At 45.2% G+C, this 15,268-nt stretch overlaps 1 protein-coding gene across 6 annotated transcripts; it reads left to right on the top strand.

Moving 5' to 3' along the window:
* Nucleotides 1–332: 332 nt before the first annotated feature.
* Nucleotides 333–14,007, top strand: DHRS7B (dehydrogenase/reductase 7B). 6 transcript variants are annotated; one of them, XM_074158342.1, is made up of 8 exons: nt 335–385; nt 6,690–6,865; nt 7,445–8,472; nt 8,818–8,933; nt 9,630–9,840; nt 10,520–10,612; nt 12,032–12,184; nt 12,539–14,007. In XM_074158342.1, exons 3-8 carry the CDS (start codon nt 8,268–8,270, stop codon nt 12,742–12,744), a joined length of 984 nt encoding a protein of 327 aa, XP_074014443.1. In that variant the 5' UTR covers nt 335–385; nt 6,690–6,865; nt 7,445–8,267; the 3' UTR covers nt 12,745–14,007. The 6 variants fall into 6 exon arrangements, with proteins under 6 accessions (XP_074014442.1, XP_074014443.1, XP_074014444.1 ...); XM_074158341.1 differs by lacking the exon at nt 7,445–8,472 and having other exon boundaries at nt 333–385; nt 12,539–14,001; XM_074158343.1 differs by lacking the exon at nt 7,445–8,472 and having other exon boundaries at nt 362–2,310; nt 12,539–14,001.
* Nucleotides 14,008–15,268: the final 1,261 nt, after the last annotated feature.

Below are 15,268 nucleotides of genomic sequence, written 5' to 3'. Positions count from 1 at the left end.
CCCCTCCCCATTTCTGTCCCTCCCTCACTCCAGGGACAGAGCTCGGGCGCTCCCCAACCGCTCCGGCAAACCCCAACGAGCAGCTGGGCCGGAGGCGACCCTGGGAGAAGGCACAGGATAAACAACGCCAGCGGGGAAGGCTGGGGCCCCGCTCCCTGGGTGACACTCCTCGTCCCTGGGGCTGCCCCGAGCAGGACGGGCCCAGAGCCTCGGCCGGGCGGACAGGCCAGACCGGCGACAGAGGACACTTCCGGTTGGCGCGGCGGTGGAGCCGTCTGTCATTGGGCGCGCTGGCGGAAATCCCGCCTCTTCCCCGGCGGCACCTCAGGCGCATGCGGAAGATGCGGGCACTTCCGGCGGTGGCCATGGTGACAGCGGTAGGCAGGTAGGGCCCGGTTTCCCTCCCCGGGGCCTCCCGCTTCCCTCAGCCCCGGCCCCGGCCACTTCCCGGCGGCGAGGCAGCCCCTCAGTACCGGCGGCTCCCTCAGAAGCGAGCGGGGCTGCTGACAGCCCGCTGTGACCCTGCGGCGCCCCTGCGGCCTTGCCCACCTCCGCCCGCCGGTGATCTCCCCGGGGGAACCCACCGGGAGGTGCCGCGGGGGCTGCGGGTGCGCTCCTCCGAGGGATGGGCGGCTGGCAACCGTGAGAGCCTGGGTGAACCTGGTCTGTGCGCAGGGAAACCCTGGGCTCTCGAGTACATAGTTCATACTGCACAGCTATTAAATACATATCTGTATGTAAATCAGGGTGGGGAGAGACACTAAGCCAACTCTTATTTTCTTACTATGTTTTAGGTGATTCTTGATTTGGTAAATGTCTGCAAAATACTTTTTCTGGCACAGCAAATGTTTTCATTTTCGAATTATGCCACTTTGATTTACCTTGCTTGTGTCACAAACACACCAATATAGGATTTTTGAGTGGGAGGGTTGTAAATGAAGCTTGTAACTGAATAAAAGTGGCAGGAAGATTTCAGATGGTTTCTCAAGTCCAGTCTGTTTTTTGAGTGCTACAAACACATTCCCCTCTCCCCGTACCATGGGGCAAGGTGGTGGTTTTGCATAACAATTATGTAAAAACACAAGCAGGGTGCCGTTGAATGACTACTGTACTTCTGTGGCAGTCTTCGTAATACCAGCTGCCATAATTTCTTTTGAGAATTCCAGTTGGGTTATTGTATTCCTTCTCCTGAGCCCCATCTCGGTTTTCTGTTTGAAATGGTTGTAGTGTAGTGAGAAGCTCTGTCCCTGCATTCCTCCTTAGGAGTTTTACTGGTTTCTGATGACCTCAGTGTATTTTTTACATTACATTTACTGCTCATAAAGTTTGCAATGAAAGCTGATTATGCAAGCGTGTAGGTGCACACTGGCATTTCAGTGATTCAGTTGTTTCAATTAATGCAATCACTGTCTTTTCTCATTGGGTTTTGAATGAGTTTTTTGAAGTTTAACTTATTTAGGTGGATCTTGTGCACCAGAGAAATTGTCACCTAATTTCCCACTAGCTTATATTAAATCACTGACTTAACAGAAAATGCTATAGGACTTTTTTTTTTTTTTTCCTGGCTTAGATGTCTATAAGTTTGATTTCAGTTTCTTTCCAAAGCAGTTGGGGCCGTAAAACGCTTTAGCTGATATAAAATGCAAATAATGCTCTCTTTTCTCCTTGTCAAACATGGCTTTAAGGGATTTAGTGACTTTGGTCTGCTGGAGGAAATGCCCATTTCTCCAGTAAATACCGGGTTTTGATTCAGAGTGTGATGAGAAACTCATCTGTCTGTTCAGTTGTGCTCAAAGTTCTCAAGAATCTGAAGGGAAGAGATTAAAAGTCTGTTTTCTTTTAATTAGCATGATACCCATTTTAGAGTGTGCTCTATAAAATCAGTATATGCCCCAAAACTAATTATGGTAATAGAGAATTGCAGCTGATTCACAATTTGCCTTTTTTTTTTTCTTTCCCCATCTAGAGTGTGGACAGACTGGTATTGATCTTTATGGATGCTCTAGATTCAATACTAGAAATTATTTGCTTAGTAGTAGAAACAATCAGAGGGTCATTGTAAATTTTGTATCGTTTTGAATTCACCTTTATCTTTTTAATCTGGGGGTTAAATTACCCCCACGTTTCAAAGGTCACAGACCGTATTCCTGAGGTTTGTTTTTAGAGGCAGTTCTTGGCTGTGCTAACATTGGACAGAGCGCATTTGCTTGGACTCCTGCCATTTCCAAATTTAAGTCAGGTCTGTCCCGTTAAAAGACCGGAGGGAGACACCATCTCACAGAGTCACTGGCAAGCCAGTTCTTTTCAAAGGTAGGATATTGTGCTTTCTTCAGACTAAAGTTGGTAGCTAATCACGCTTAAAGCTGCTGTGCTTCTGGACAAGGGCTTCCTTAGAAAAAATAATTTTATCCCTTTTATCCCCCCGCCTTTTAAATGACACCTTTTGATTTCTGAAAATAGCCTCCCAGTTGCTGCCATTTGTCATGTAAAGGACAATGTGATTCTAGGTGGCTGAAGCTAAAGGAGAATAGGTGTTGTTTAGGGAAATGATCATGTTTTTAGTTTCTTTTAGGGATTAATCTCACCTTTGCTGCCTTTAGCGCACTCCTGACCTTATTAATGAAGATCCTTGCTCCTCCAGAAATCATTGTCCTGGCTTTTATGGGATAACATCCAGTTTTATTTTAAGAGGAAAGTTTTTGGGGTTTTTTTGTTTTTTTTTTAAAATGGATTTATGTGACTTATTTTATGGTAAGCCTTTCAAAAAACTTCCAATCACCTGTATTGCTTATATTATCAGCGTTCTTATTTCTGCTGTCTAATAACCGGGTTGCTCCAATCCTGCCTTTTGGGATGGAGAACTGAGAATTACAGGTCTTTATTTGAACTGATTATGAGCAGTGGCTTCTCTCCTGCCGATAAGCTGGTGTCATAAACATTATCTGTTAAGAATTAATAACATATTTTTTTTTAGCATGAATACACAAAGTTTCGAACAAAGGTGATAGCGGGGTCTCAGACCTTTGAGCAGGAGGTTTGAGGATATCCAGTTCATCTCAAACTAGGTGTGGAAACCCATGTGTTCCCCACCCTCCCCCATGTTTTTTATGTGACATGGCATTATCTGAGATGTCTTCAGCTACTTCAGAGTGTTACCTATCTGAAGTTGCATTTTATGCTTTTTATCTTCTCTTCCCAGCCTTTGACTTGCAACTTAGTGGTTTTGTTGATCGAGTATTTTTTCTTTTTTCTTTTTATTTTTTCCCCTATGATCTATCTCATTCTCCTTCAGATTGCAGCAGTTCTTTCCTCTGGCTTTTGCAGCGAATAACTCTAATAATGAACAGAATATAACTTCTCCTTCAGGTTGCAGCAGTTCTTTTCTTTGGTCTTTCCACCAAATAACCCTGAAAACTGAACAGAACTGAACTGCCACCCTGTTGTGTCAGTAGCCTGGCACTGAGGTCCGTAAGATGGATGTTGTTGAACATACTGCAGTGTGGCTAGAGCTGATTTTCATGTTCTCTTATTCCACTGATATTTATTTTATCAATGATTTTTTTTCAGCATGTTCAACATGACAAGCTAAAATGAGGACTCGTGGGTTTGTGATATAAACTAGTCTATGAAATAAAAGAAAAACTTATTGCTGTAGGTCTAGGAATTCTTTCTTCTTCCCAAAATGATTTAGTTCAACAAGGTTGTCCTCTTTCTCAACCCTGACTGAACTGAGATTTTCTTTGTCAGGGGCTCTTTTTAAGGGTACCTTAAAAAGGTACTTTTTTTTTAAGGGTGCTTTTTTTTTGAGTACCTTCCCTGGAAGAAGGTACTGCAGCTGTATGCCCTAATAAAAAAGGACCTACATCTCTGATCGGCTAAGTCTTTCTCTCTCTTGCTTCCCTCCTTCAGCCAGCCTTTCTCCTTCCCATCCCGTATTTCCCCTCCCCATATATCAAAGGGAGTTACCTGTTGATTCACGGTAGCTTGGAAGCGGCAGAAGTGGGTTGTTGCTGCTGGCTGGGTTCATGGCTCGCTGCTGCCTCAGGGCAGGGACTGGGTAATTTGCCCAGTTCCTGTATATAATGACTTGGGGAGAAAGAAAAACAGTAAAAGGCTAGGAAAGATTTTTCAAATGAAAAAAAAAAGGATTAAGGGCAGACCTTCTTTGTTTACAAAGTAGATGAATAAGGGATATGATTAAGGAATAAGTTAAGCAGAGATAACTAGTTCATATTGATGAGCAATGGATGCTACATGACCAAAATACAGTTAGCTTTTAGTTGGTTGGTTTGGGGGCTCTTTTCTACCAGCCCCTGTAGCAGAAAGTTCAGTCTTTACAAAGTCAACCTTTAGTTTTGCCAAAGAATGTGAGAGAACTGTGCTGTAATCAAACATGGGACTCCCTCCCATCTCCTAGGGTGGTTTAGTTAGAAAAGATGTCAGAAAAGCCCCATCTTCCCAGTTACCTTTTAATCTGTTTTAAGCCGTCATCTGCATTTTACTGAAGTCAGAATTAAAGCTTGTCAGAGCCAGATTTTCAAAATGCCTCATCTTCAACGTGGGCTCATAAAGGAAGTGCCACTCCACCTGTCAGCTCCCACTTTGGAAATAATGAAAGGTCCTAAATGGGAGTCGAAGGTTTTTGATTCCAAAATGTCCTGTAAGCCACGCTGCTCAATGTCAGCACAGCACCTGTTGTCCCTGCCCACATCTTCTCTTCTGAATCTCAAGAGACCCTTGAGAGCAACAACAATTAAAAAAAAAATAGAAGGAACAATATAAAGAGGGCAGCTGCTTTAACTGACTAGCTGAACGTGAACCAGTAAGGAGAACCTCCTGCTTATCCAGCCTAAAGAAGGCCAGTGTCCCAGAAATTATTTCAGGGGTGATATACACTCTTCTCTTGCGTTAAATCAACTCCACCAGTCCTTTGCTGTAAATGAGTACAAAATACACACTCTTTCAAAGAGGTAGAAGAATAAGCCGCTGGGCTGAGCAGCCGGGTGCTGTGCTTATGCACTGCTTTGCAACGGAATGAGTTTAATCCTCCTTTTGGGTTTCTGGTTTCCCACTTTGGGCATATTCCCTGCGCCCAGGGGAGCTTGTTGCCTGGATGTCTCGCTGCATTATACACAGTATATTACACAATTAAGTTCTTTGTAGATACGTGAGTTAGCTCAGGAATGAGAAGTTCCACGGTACCTTAGGAAGAGCTGTGTATTAGCTCAATGGTTTTATTTTTAGACCTTGTCAAGCTTATTTAGAGCTAGCTCAGCTATCTTTATGTGGGTTTTTTATTGTGTTTTAGTTATACCTCCAGAAATACTTATTTTATACAGTTCACTAGGGGTTCAGCAAATTAGTCTGTTCACTGACCAGCTACTTGAGAAATTCTGTCCAAACCCTTAATGGAAATCTGGAAGAGCCTGATATTTTCCACATTAGCTCTGTTCCACGGCACGTAGAGCCTCTGTCATCCCTCAGCTCCGTACAAGCTCAGTCCCACTTAATGACACTGAATTCTGTCTTAGGATTATTAGTTACCTCTTGTTTTCTGCTTCTTGTGCTGTCTTTTTGTTTGAAGTAGTATATGATTTGCCTGCCCAGACTTTTCCAGTATCTTCCTGGTAAAGATCTATCTTGCAGGTCAAACTGCAAGAGTTCAAACTCTGTCTGCACAACAGGATGCACAACATACTAATATTTGGTTTTGACTTTATGTGTGACCCAAAAGTTATATTGATTCCAGGAGGGGTTTGTAACTGACTTTACTGTGACATCAAGCATAAAAGCTTGGGCATAAATTAGTGACCTTTTTTTAAAGCAGAAGTATCACTTACTCTTTGGCCATGTAGTAAGCTGTAACATAAACTGCTCCCTTGAAGGCAATGGCTTAGCAAGGAGATTTAGGCTACGCATTGGTATCAGAATCTAATTCCAGGGTGAGCTAGGTCTTGTAGATACCTTTAGCTTGGGTTTCCTTCACAGGTTTAATTTCAGTATATTAGAACACAGGTTCGTGCTGTTAAACTGCACAATTAACGTTGGCATAAAAGTAAAGAGCATGAATGTAGGCTTTTGCCTACTAGACTGGACATGTGGTTCATTTAAATCAGGTAATTTGTCTCTATAACAGGTGGTGAAAGACACTGGAGAAGGAAGCACAGATTTTAGTGCATTAAGAGAAAAAACTTACTCTGAGCTTCCAGAAGATAGACTGGCTTATTTCCATCTGGAATAATGCATAGTAACTGGTCTCTGGCATGTAGATACTGCAGTACTGGCTGTTCTAGAGAAATCTAAGAGGTTTTATTACAATCAGAAGAATGCAGAGACATATCCCAGCCCTGAAGAGCTTTCACTCTAAATACACTTTGTACAAGAGAGTGAATCTAGAGCAAAATGTGGGAACAGCATCTCTGAACCCAAGTTTGTTACATGGCAGCTAACAAGATCCACTACCAAGTATCCAGCTGGGATGTCCAGATTAGTACTTAAATGCTTAAAACTGGATACTGATGTGATATTTTGAGTATCTAAATGAAAGGATGAGTAGATCTGTTGAAGATGGGGTTTGGTTTATTGGTGATCTAAGGCAGGGTTCAGAGAAAGGATTTCCCTAGTTTTCAAGCCCCTGCTAATCTTCTTGATAGTGAAATGGTCTGTTTCCTTTCATCCTGTGGCTCTAGGAAGACCGTTCAGAAAGGAAAACTCATGGATTTCACAAGCACCGTCATCATCCCACTGCTTTTTGGCAGCTTGGGGATCTTTGCCATTTTTCGGCTGCTGCAGTGGATGCGGATGCGAGCTTACCTCCAGGAAGCAGTGGTCGTGATCACAGGGGCTACCTCTGGCCTGGGAAAAGGTAGGTACCAAAGGAAGGGACCCAAAGGTAGGACAAGGAGAGGGTTGTGGAAGGGGCACCTATTGGAATAAAGCAGTAATGACATGAAAGATCCAATTGCTCTGAATTTTGAGAGGCATACCTTGCACAGCCCTACGATAGCCAGCCCAAAATTTGATGCAAGAAAATCTCAAAACTTGAAGAGAATTTTAATTGTGCTGTATAAAATGGAGCTCATCAAGGCAAAGAGCAAATTATGCTGTTCTTGTGCTGTCAGGGGTCTTTCCTCTAAATCCTGAAAAAGCCAGGAAGTTAAATTATTTCTCTAAAACTTCCCAGAACTGGTGTTCTGCATTCATGTTTGTTGTTATTTCCAGATACCCTGCCCTACTTTCCACTCCTCCTCCCTACCCCTCACCCCCAAATTAAGGTACCTTTCCTCTTTTGATAAAAATTCTAAATTCAAATTCTTGGCAACATTAACAACAGTGAGTATTTTTTCCTAAATAAAAACACAGAGGCTTTTTTTTCCAAATAAAACGTGTTCTTTGTGTGAATCGATTTGTTCTCTAATTCTGCTTTCTATAATTGCTTTAAAAGCTTATTGAAGAGAAGACAAGGTGCTCTCTGCTATCAAGGCCTTTCATTAGGATGAGTACATTCATAGAACAAATAGCTTAAACTGATGCTGGTTTTGCATGTGCGTTTGTCGTCGAGGACAGTGGTGTTCAGTAACTGAATGGCCAAAGGACATAGAATCATAGAATTGCCCAGATTGGAAGGGAGCTTTAAGATCATCTACTCCAACCATCAGCCTAACTGCGATAAAAACCATCACTAAACCATGTCTCTAAGCACTACGTCAAGCCATCTTTTAAATACCTCCAGGGATGATGCCTCAACCACTTCCCTGGACAGCCCCTTCCAATGCTTAATAACCCATTCAGCGTAAAAATTTTTCCCGATATCCAATCTGAACCTCCCCTGGTGCAACTTGAGGCCATTTCCTCTTGTCCTGTTGCCTGTGACTTGGGAGAAGAGACCGACCCCCACCTCTCTCTCAGGGAGTTGTAGAAAATGAAATGGTCCTCTCTGCCTGTTACAACAAAAGAGCTGAGGGCGGTAAAAGAATTTGTATTTCGCATCAAGAGGAGATAGAACTGGTATCTCAGCAGGGACCTTCCAGCTGTGACCCAGGCTGGGTAGATGAGGCACTGTGTGTTGTTGGGTATAGATTTCCACCATTGTACAGTGAAGTTTCCTCCCTTATTGAGTCATTGGCAAGATCTTACGCTATTCCCCTCCCAGCTGTTAATATACTAGACCACTTCTAATGACTGTGTGTTCTTAAACACCCTTTGTTATCATCCACTGTCATCTCTTGCACAAATAAGCAATTTATCTCCCTGGGTCACAGAGGGGTATGGTAGAAGAACATGCAATTGCCTCAGCAGCTGGTAGCGCTGAAAGGAGGACAAGAGCATGGCATCCCTTCTTCAGCCTTTTCCTGATGAAGAACATCACCTTGATGAAGCCATTAGCTCCAAGGCTTCCAAAACCTTTGGTGGTCTTCGCTAAAACCAAAACCCCCAAGACCAAATACGACTGCATCAGATGCCATATACAAGGTAACTGTACTCCCTCTCAGGAGGGGTATATAGTCAAAAATTAAGAGGCACAGGCAAATTCGACCAGCTGATGGGGGGGGATGTGTACACAGCACAATAACTGCATAACCAGCACAGTGACTGTGAGCACGCCAGCTGCCTCACTGCTGTCATGTGTCTGTCAGAGTCACAGGAAAGTGGCATCTTGCTGCAACTTCACTGTAAATCGGGCTATCACTCAGGAGTAATAAAGCCACCTTACATCCTCGCCAGCTAAAAAAAGTTTTAAACTATCACCGGGTACGATGTGGATCTGCTGTTTGTCTCCGTCATTCAAATACCTACTTTTCCTTGCTTCCTCCAAAGAATGTGCAAAAGCCTTCCATGCAGCTGGCTCGAAGCTGGTGCTTTGCGGCAGAGACAGCGAGAAACTCAAAGACCTGGTGCAGGAGCTTTCTACCGTGACCAATCACCGAAAGAACGTAAGTAGGGGAGAAGGAGAGGCTTCCTGTCTCGGGTGGCTGGGATTTCTGTTCACATTATCACAGAAATTACAGAATGGCTTGTGCATTGAGCAGCAGGAAAAATGCAACTCTGTGGTTAGGGATACACATTGGTATAGGAGTACTTGGAGCTGACATGTCATATCTCATAAAAACCCTACAAAAATAAGCCACCTGAAAGACTATTTGCCTTGTAATAGAAGTGAAAGTACAGGAGAGTGCAGTGCCCAGACCCCCTTGCATCTTTATATCACGTACTGAATCTGGAAAAGTGACTCTCCTTGTGTTGTCTTTTATTTTTGATGTCTAATTCTGCTGACGGTGGCTAAAAAAAGGTATTAGTGGCTTCTAAAGAAGACACATTATTTAAGTTTTTACTGTTTTTTTACTTCTTTAATAAGACAATAGCAAACTTTAATACTTGAGGAAGATCTCACTTGCCCCTTTCCTACGCTTTGGTGTAAGGAACAGGTTACAGGAGCAGGGAAAGATGAGAGCACAACCATCTTCTGCCACATGTTCCTACCAACTGGAACTGCCGCACTCTAATTGCACAAGGCTTGGGTGGCCCTGCTTGTGTGCTTCCAGAGCTGGGGAATTCCATCGTAAGTGTGAACATGCAGCACATTCAGCACAGCCTTAACTGGTCTTTTGCCAACTTTTGTATATTCACAGACACATAAACCTCACACTGTGGTGTTTGACCTCTCGGACACTAAAACTGTCCTAAACGGTGCTGAAGAGATCCTGAAGTACTTGGGTCATGTGGACATCCTGATCAACAATGCAGGCATCAGTTTCCGAGGCACAATTGTGGACACAGGACTGGATGTGGACAAGAAAGTGATGGAAACAAATTACTTTGGTCCTATAGCCCTCACCAAAGGTACCCGTGATCCAGATGACAAGGGGACGATGGATTTGGCTGATACTTTTTGCAGCCAACACAACTAAGCACAGCTTCACTTCCATTTGTAATTGGATTTGGTACAGTACAGCGTAAGAGGGGAGGAAAGTTTTATTTTATGGGCAGGCCTGAAGTTGATGCTTGGGCACGATTGCATGGGAAGTACCTGATTAGAGGTATCACCTTGTTTAAAACACCTCCTGTCTCTGTTCTGGCAGGAGCTTAGGAAGAGCGATATGGTTAGCCTGTCTGCTCTGATAAAACCTCAGAGAACACAGTATGGGTTCAGGTGAAGCTGTAGCTTTCCTAGGAAGCTTCAGTTCCACAGAAAGTTCAGCCTGGAGCATGTCAGCTGCAGGAACTGGAAAGAGGGCTGGTGGCAGAAAAGAGCAAGTCCTGCTGACCTGCCTGTGGGAGATCACAGCAGCTCCGACAGCCTTTAAGCAGCCTCCCTGGCACAAGGAATCTCCCGATAGGGGAATGTCCCAGCCAGGCTGCAGCTTCAGTTAGAAGCATCCTGAGCACTATCCCTTGCCCAGCCCTGAATGAGGACCTTGTAATTCACTTAGGCATCTCTGAATGCTCTGAAAGCATTGATTCTTGACAGCAGTACTGGCAGGACTGTTATTCTGAACAGGTCTTTTCTGTCTTTTGCTAGCACTTCTCCCCTCCATGATCAAGAGGAGACAAGGCCACATTGTGGCCATCAGCAGCGTTCAAGGCAAAATAAGCATTCCTTTCAGATCTGCATGTAAGTACCTCCACAGAAGATGGGGAAGACATATTTGGGGCAGCGTACTGAATGAATACTTGGCTACTGCTTCCACATTTAGCTCTCTGTAGAGCTGGCTTCATGCAGGGAAGGCAGAGCTGTGCATCATTCTTAACATGGTCACAAATCACTGACAGCTGTTGAGGAAGGCACTCTCAAATATAAGATCTTAGCCCTGTCCTAAAGTTTTTAAGGGATAGGGAAAGAGTATATGTTTTCAGTGTCTTGAAAATAGCTTGATATTCCTATCTCAACACTTGAGAGTCCCTATAAACTTTCTGATTAATTCCATAATTTTATTGCATTTTATCCTTGCTGTTTGCCTGGTTCATCTCCTATAAGAAGGTAGGAACTTTTTGCTTTAATAAGTTGTGAAGTGCCATAGTACAACCGATACCAAAAGAAAAGCCTAAACAGTTATCTTGATCCAGCACAAACTCTTCATGCTAAATCAGGCATGACAAGAAATAATATTGGTGAGATTACTGGAAAAAGCCTTATAGAAGAGGAACTAAAAGGAGACTGGCATACAAGCACCTGTAAATCACTGAAAATAAACATAAAAATGGAAAAGTACAGTGAGGATGGCATAAGAGGGAGGATGAAGAGTAAAGGAGAGCCTGGAACGTCTGGGCCATCTGGTCTTGCAGATGACAGGAGTATGATTGCACCAAGAAGTGTGTCCTGAAGAGCTTCCAGGCTGCTTGTGGTGCCCAGAGCTACGTGGGCCTGGCAGCGTGGAGCTCAGCTCCTGCCTAGGCCCTCAGCCTGCACTATGCTCTGTGCTGCTGGTGTCAGCCCTGCGGCCGTGCTGAGGTGACAGCAGTCACAGTGGTAGTGACCAAGTATATGTGGAAAGGGAGCGAGCAAAAGGAGTCGCTCAGCCATTTAAGAGGGGGGAAATCCTGCCCTAGGCCACACTGCTCCTGTCTGTTTGTGTGATCAGGTTCTGACTTGTGAGCAGCCAAGCTCTGAACCTGCTCTGCCAGCCTGTAGTGCTCAGTGCACGTAGGCCAGCAGCCAACGTCAACTATGCCCTCCTCTGCCGGCACCGCGTTCCCCCAGCCCATCCCGTGAAATGCTTCCCGAGCCAGGCTTCGTGTCTCCTTTATTGCGAGTGGGAGGCAGCTTGGGTTCGCTCCGTAGTGCTTTAGCATGGCTGTGATATTAAGCTCAGAATCCCAGCCAGTTTCCAACTTGAATATTTACATTTTGCCTTCCTAAATTGCCTCTCACTCCCACTACCTGTTGCTGCCATTCACTAAAACCTAGAAGTTGGAGAACAGCTGCTGGGTTCTTGCCCAGAAGTGGCTGCGTTGCCATGAAAAACCCATTCAGGGGAGCGAATCTTCCTTCAGCTTCTTCTCCTTAGTGCACTGTCCTTTTCCTGTTTTTCAGATGCTGCCTCTAAGCATGCTACCCAGGCCTTCTTTGATTGTCTACGAGCAGAGGTGGAGCAGTATGACATCGATGTGACAGTTGTAAGCCCTGGATACATTCAGACAAACCTCTCTCTCAATGCTGTAACAGCAGATGGATCTCGCTATGGAGGTGAGATACGATTTTCTGCCCTATATCTGAAGCATTTCCACCTCATTGAGTTACTCCAAAGTGCACTTGCAATGTATGGCCTCTGGTGGGGACACAGCTTAGCCCTGAAGTATCAAAAGACAATTTTGGATGCAGAGTAGGAACAGTAACCCCAAAATTTAGACTTTCTAGACAGCAATTACTGACTTTTCGCCCAACCATGAATTATACCTGCCTGTGCTCCATACATAACTGGCACAAGAAACAAAACCATACAAACAGCCACAAATAATCACAACAGAGCATTCCTAGGAAAGGTACCTAAGTGTGGGCTTACCTGCTGGCACTGGTGCTTACTGGGCTTTCCTTTGGCAGTTATGGACAAGAACACCGCCGAAGGACAGACAGCCGCAGAGGTCGCTCAGGTGGTTCTCAGTGCGGTGGGACAGAAGAAGAAGGAAGTACTTGTAGCTGGCCTGACACCCTCCCTGGCTGTCTACCTGCGAAACATCTTCCCCAGGCTCTTCTTCACCTTAATGGCAACTAGAGCAAAAAAGGAGAGAAAAGCAAAGGACTCTTAGAGCTCAGCTCATCCGAGCAGTAACTGTAGGGAGAGGCTGACCCCCTGCAGTTTGGCTGGGACATGAGCGGAGGTGCTCCTGCAGGAAAAACCTTTCTCAAAATGCTGCAGTTGACCATTGCATGGGGAGTGGGAAGTGGTTTCCCCCACATCAGGGCAGGCCCACCGGCTGGAAGACAGCACCTAAATCTCCCCTGAAGAAGGGTGCTTGGACAAAGGGAGAGCTGAGGCTGCAGCGGAGGGTAACTCAAGGGAACACACTTTGCAGCAGGGGAGGCCCATGTGCTGGAAGACAGCACCTCACCTCACTGCAGGTACACTCAGCTTTACTGCCCTGCTACAAATAAAACCCACCTGGTTTTGCCTTCACACAAGCAGATCTCAGCTTTCCCCGCCCCACGGCCCCTGTGAAATACAGTCCTCAGCTGGGAGCTCTCGTGATCAGTGTCTCCTTCCCACTCCTTCCAAGCTGATCCAGAACATGTTGCTTGAAATGGGAAACTTCACAGACCCTCTGCTTGTTAACGTGCCAAATCATCGGATATGTTAATATAAAGTTGAGTGCCACTTTTAAAGAAGTAACTGATGTAAAATATAAGTCTTATTTGCCAATTATTTTATCTGTCTGAATCATGCCTTACTGACGTACTGGGACATTTAAGTCTCTACTACCTGACAGTACGGGATTAACCCCAGCACAAGCTGATGCAGGGAAGGACTGAACAGATAGAAAACAGCACAGCGGGGGGGTGTGTGTAAATGCTGGTGTGTGTGTAAATGCCCTGCAGCTGATGGTGGCACACCTGATGCACCTGCGGGCCTAGAGCACAGAGAAGATGCAATTCCACAGATGCCAGGCAAGCAGAGGAGAATCTGTGCACTCTGGGGTGAACAGTATAGGGACAGCCCCTTAGTTCTCATCTGTTTTAAAGCAATCACAGATGCTAATTAGGATCACATCCAGTGGGGGAACGATACCCTCCTGTTCACATATCACAGGCTTCAGGGAGCACCACATTCCATTCTTCACCCCTTCTCATGTTGGGAGGGATACAGCACCACTAGGAAAAGGGAGTGGCTGCACAGAGATAGTTCAGTAATCTTTTTTAACTTGTAATTGAAATAAAACCTACTCATAGAAACCCAGGTGCAGAGCCCTGCTGCCGCCTCCATGCACTTACCAGCATTTTCCACGTGTACTGCCTTGTATGTCCTGCCTGTGAGCGCACAGCTGATGACAAATAAATCACATTGCTGTGAAATCAATCCTTTGTTCTACTTCAGCTCCTCACAGCAGGTAACGTTAAAGAAAGGGAAAGCAGAAGGGGTTTGATTTTCTTTTCTTACCCTTCTGCAAGGTACTATTGTACCAGTAATAGATGCAGCACGACATACTTCATCCCTGCCCTCTTTACATCACCTGCTTTACAGGAGACGGTGTGAATCCACACAGGGAATTAAAAACACTGAAACTCTTGATACAGGTGTGCAGGCTCAGCAGGACCTTCTCCTTCACAACGCCTTTTCCTGACCACTACAGATTCATAAATGGTCTCTGAGAACCCATCCCAGATGACGACCAGGCCGTGTTTAATGACCGCGATGCTGCTGCTCGGTTAGGACATCCTCTGCCACTTTCACCGTAGCTGAGGTTGCAGATTTGTCACATAAAGGCCTAGGGTTGAAATCAAAAGTTGAAGCTTTCAGGTGTATATATCTTTTTTTTCCTGTTAAGATCGGAAACCAAGACATTACCTTCTCTCCCTCGCCACAAGGGGAGTTTCTGTAAGCGTTAGTTGTGCTTTTCCTTTTGTGTTTTGCATGTTCAGCTCCTCCTTTTCTTGGCAAAAGACAGTACTGCTGCCAGTCCTGTCCAGCTGCTCCGTCTTCGGCTGTTTCAGGTCACGGCCACCCAGGAAGGACCGAGGGGCCGCTTTGCGTTTCTGTGGTATCATCCAGGGAGCTGAGGGGCGGAACACATCAGGCCTGAGGAAAAAAAATTGCACATGGGGAATTACTGTAGTTACTGTTTGAACTACAGCTCCAAGTCAGAGGTTACCGAGAGTGTGCACGTTCCCCTTTGAAAGTAAACTCCCTCTATAAATTCCCTCCCTGAGGAGAGGACCGTAGCTTGTCCCCAGCGCTGTAACGCACGAGCTGCCGACCCTCGAGACCCCTCTCATTCCCCCAGGTCACTTTGCATCGTTACAGCACTGACTTACTAATAGCCAGGGCGTCACCAAGCATTTCGGTTAGATTATCGCTAATATTTCTTGGAAAACAAGCTCCCCAACCCCCCATCTATGTCCTCTCCACCTCAGAACGGAGTGAGGGGTGTAGTTTTTAACAGACCTACCTGTTGTGACAGCTCAGCTGACTTTTCACTTTTTCTCCTGCAATAAGAGACCACGGGAAGCTTGCTCATTTTTAACTCCAGGGTCTTTGACGCAAGGCAGGCGTTCGGGGAGCCTACCAAGGGTTAGTCCTTCTGCCAGCCATCGTTCCAGGCAAGGGAAAGCTTAACA

The sequence above is a fragment of the Numenius arquata genome, chromosome 14 (genome assembly GCF_964106895.1).
Source record: "Numenius arquata chromosome 14, bNumArq3.hap1.1, whole genome shotgun sequence".
NCBI classification, from domain to species: domain Eukaryota; kingdom Metazoa; phylum Chordata; class Aves; order Charadriiformes; family Scolopacidae; genus Numenius; species Numenius arquata.
The sequence above is the reverse complement of the archived record's forward strand: the minus strand, read 5'-3'. Positions and strand labels throughout refer to the sequence as shown.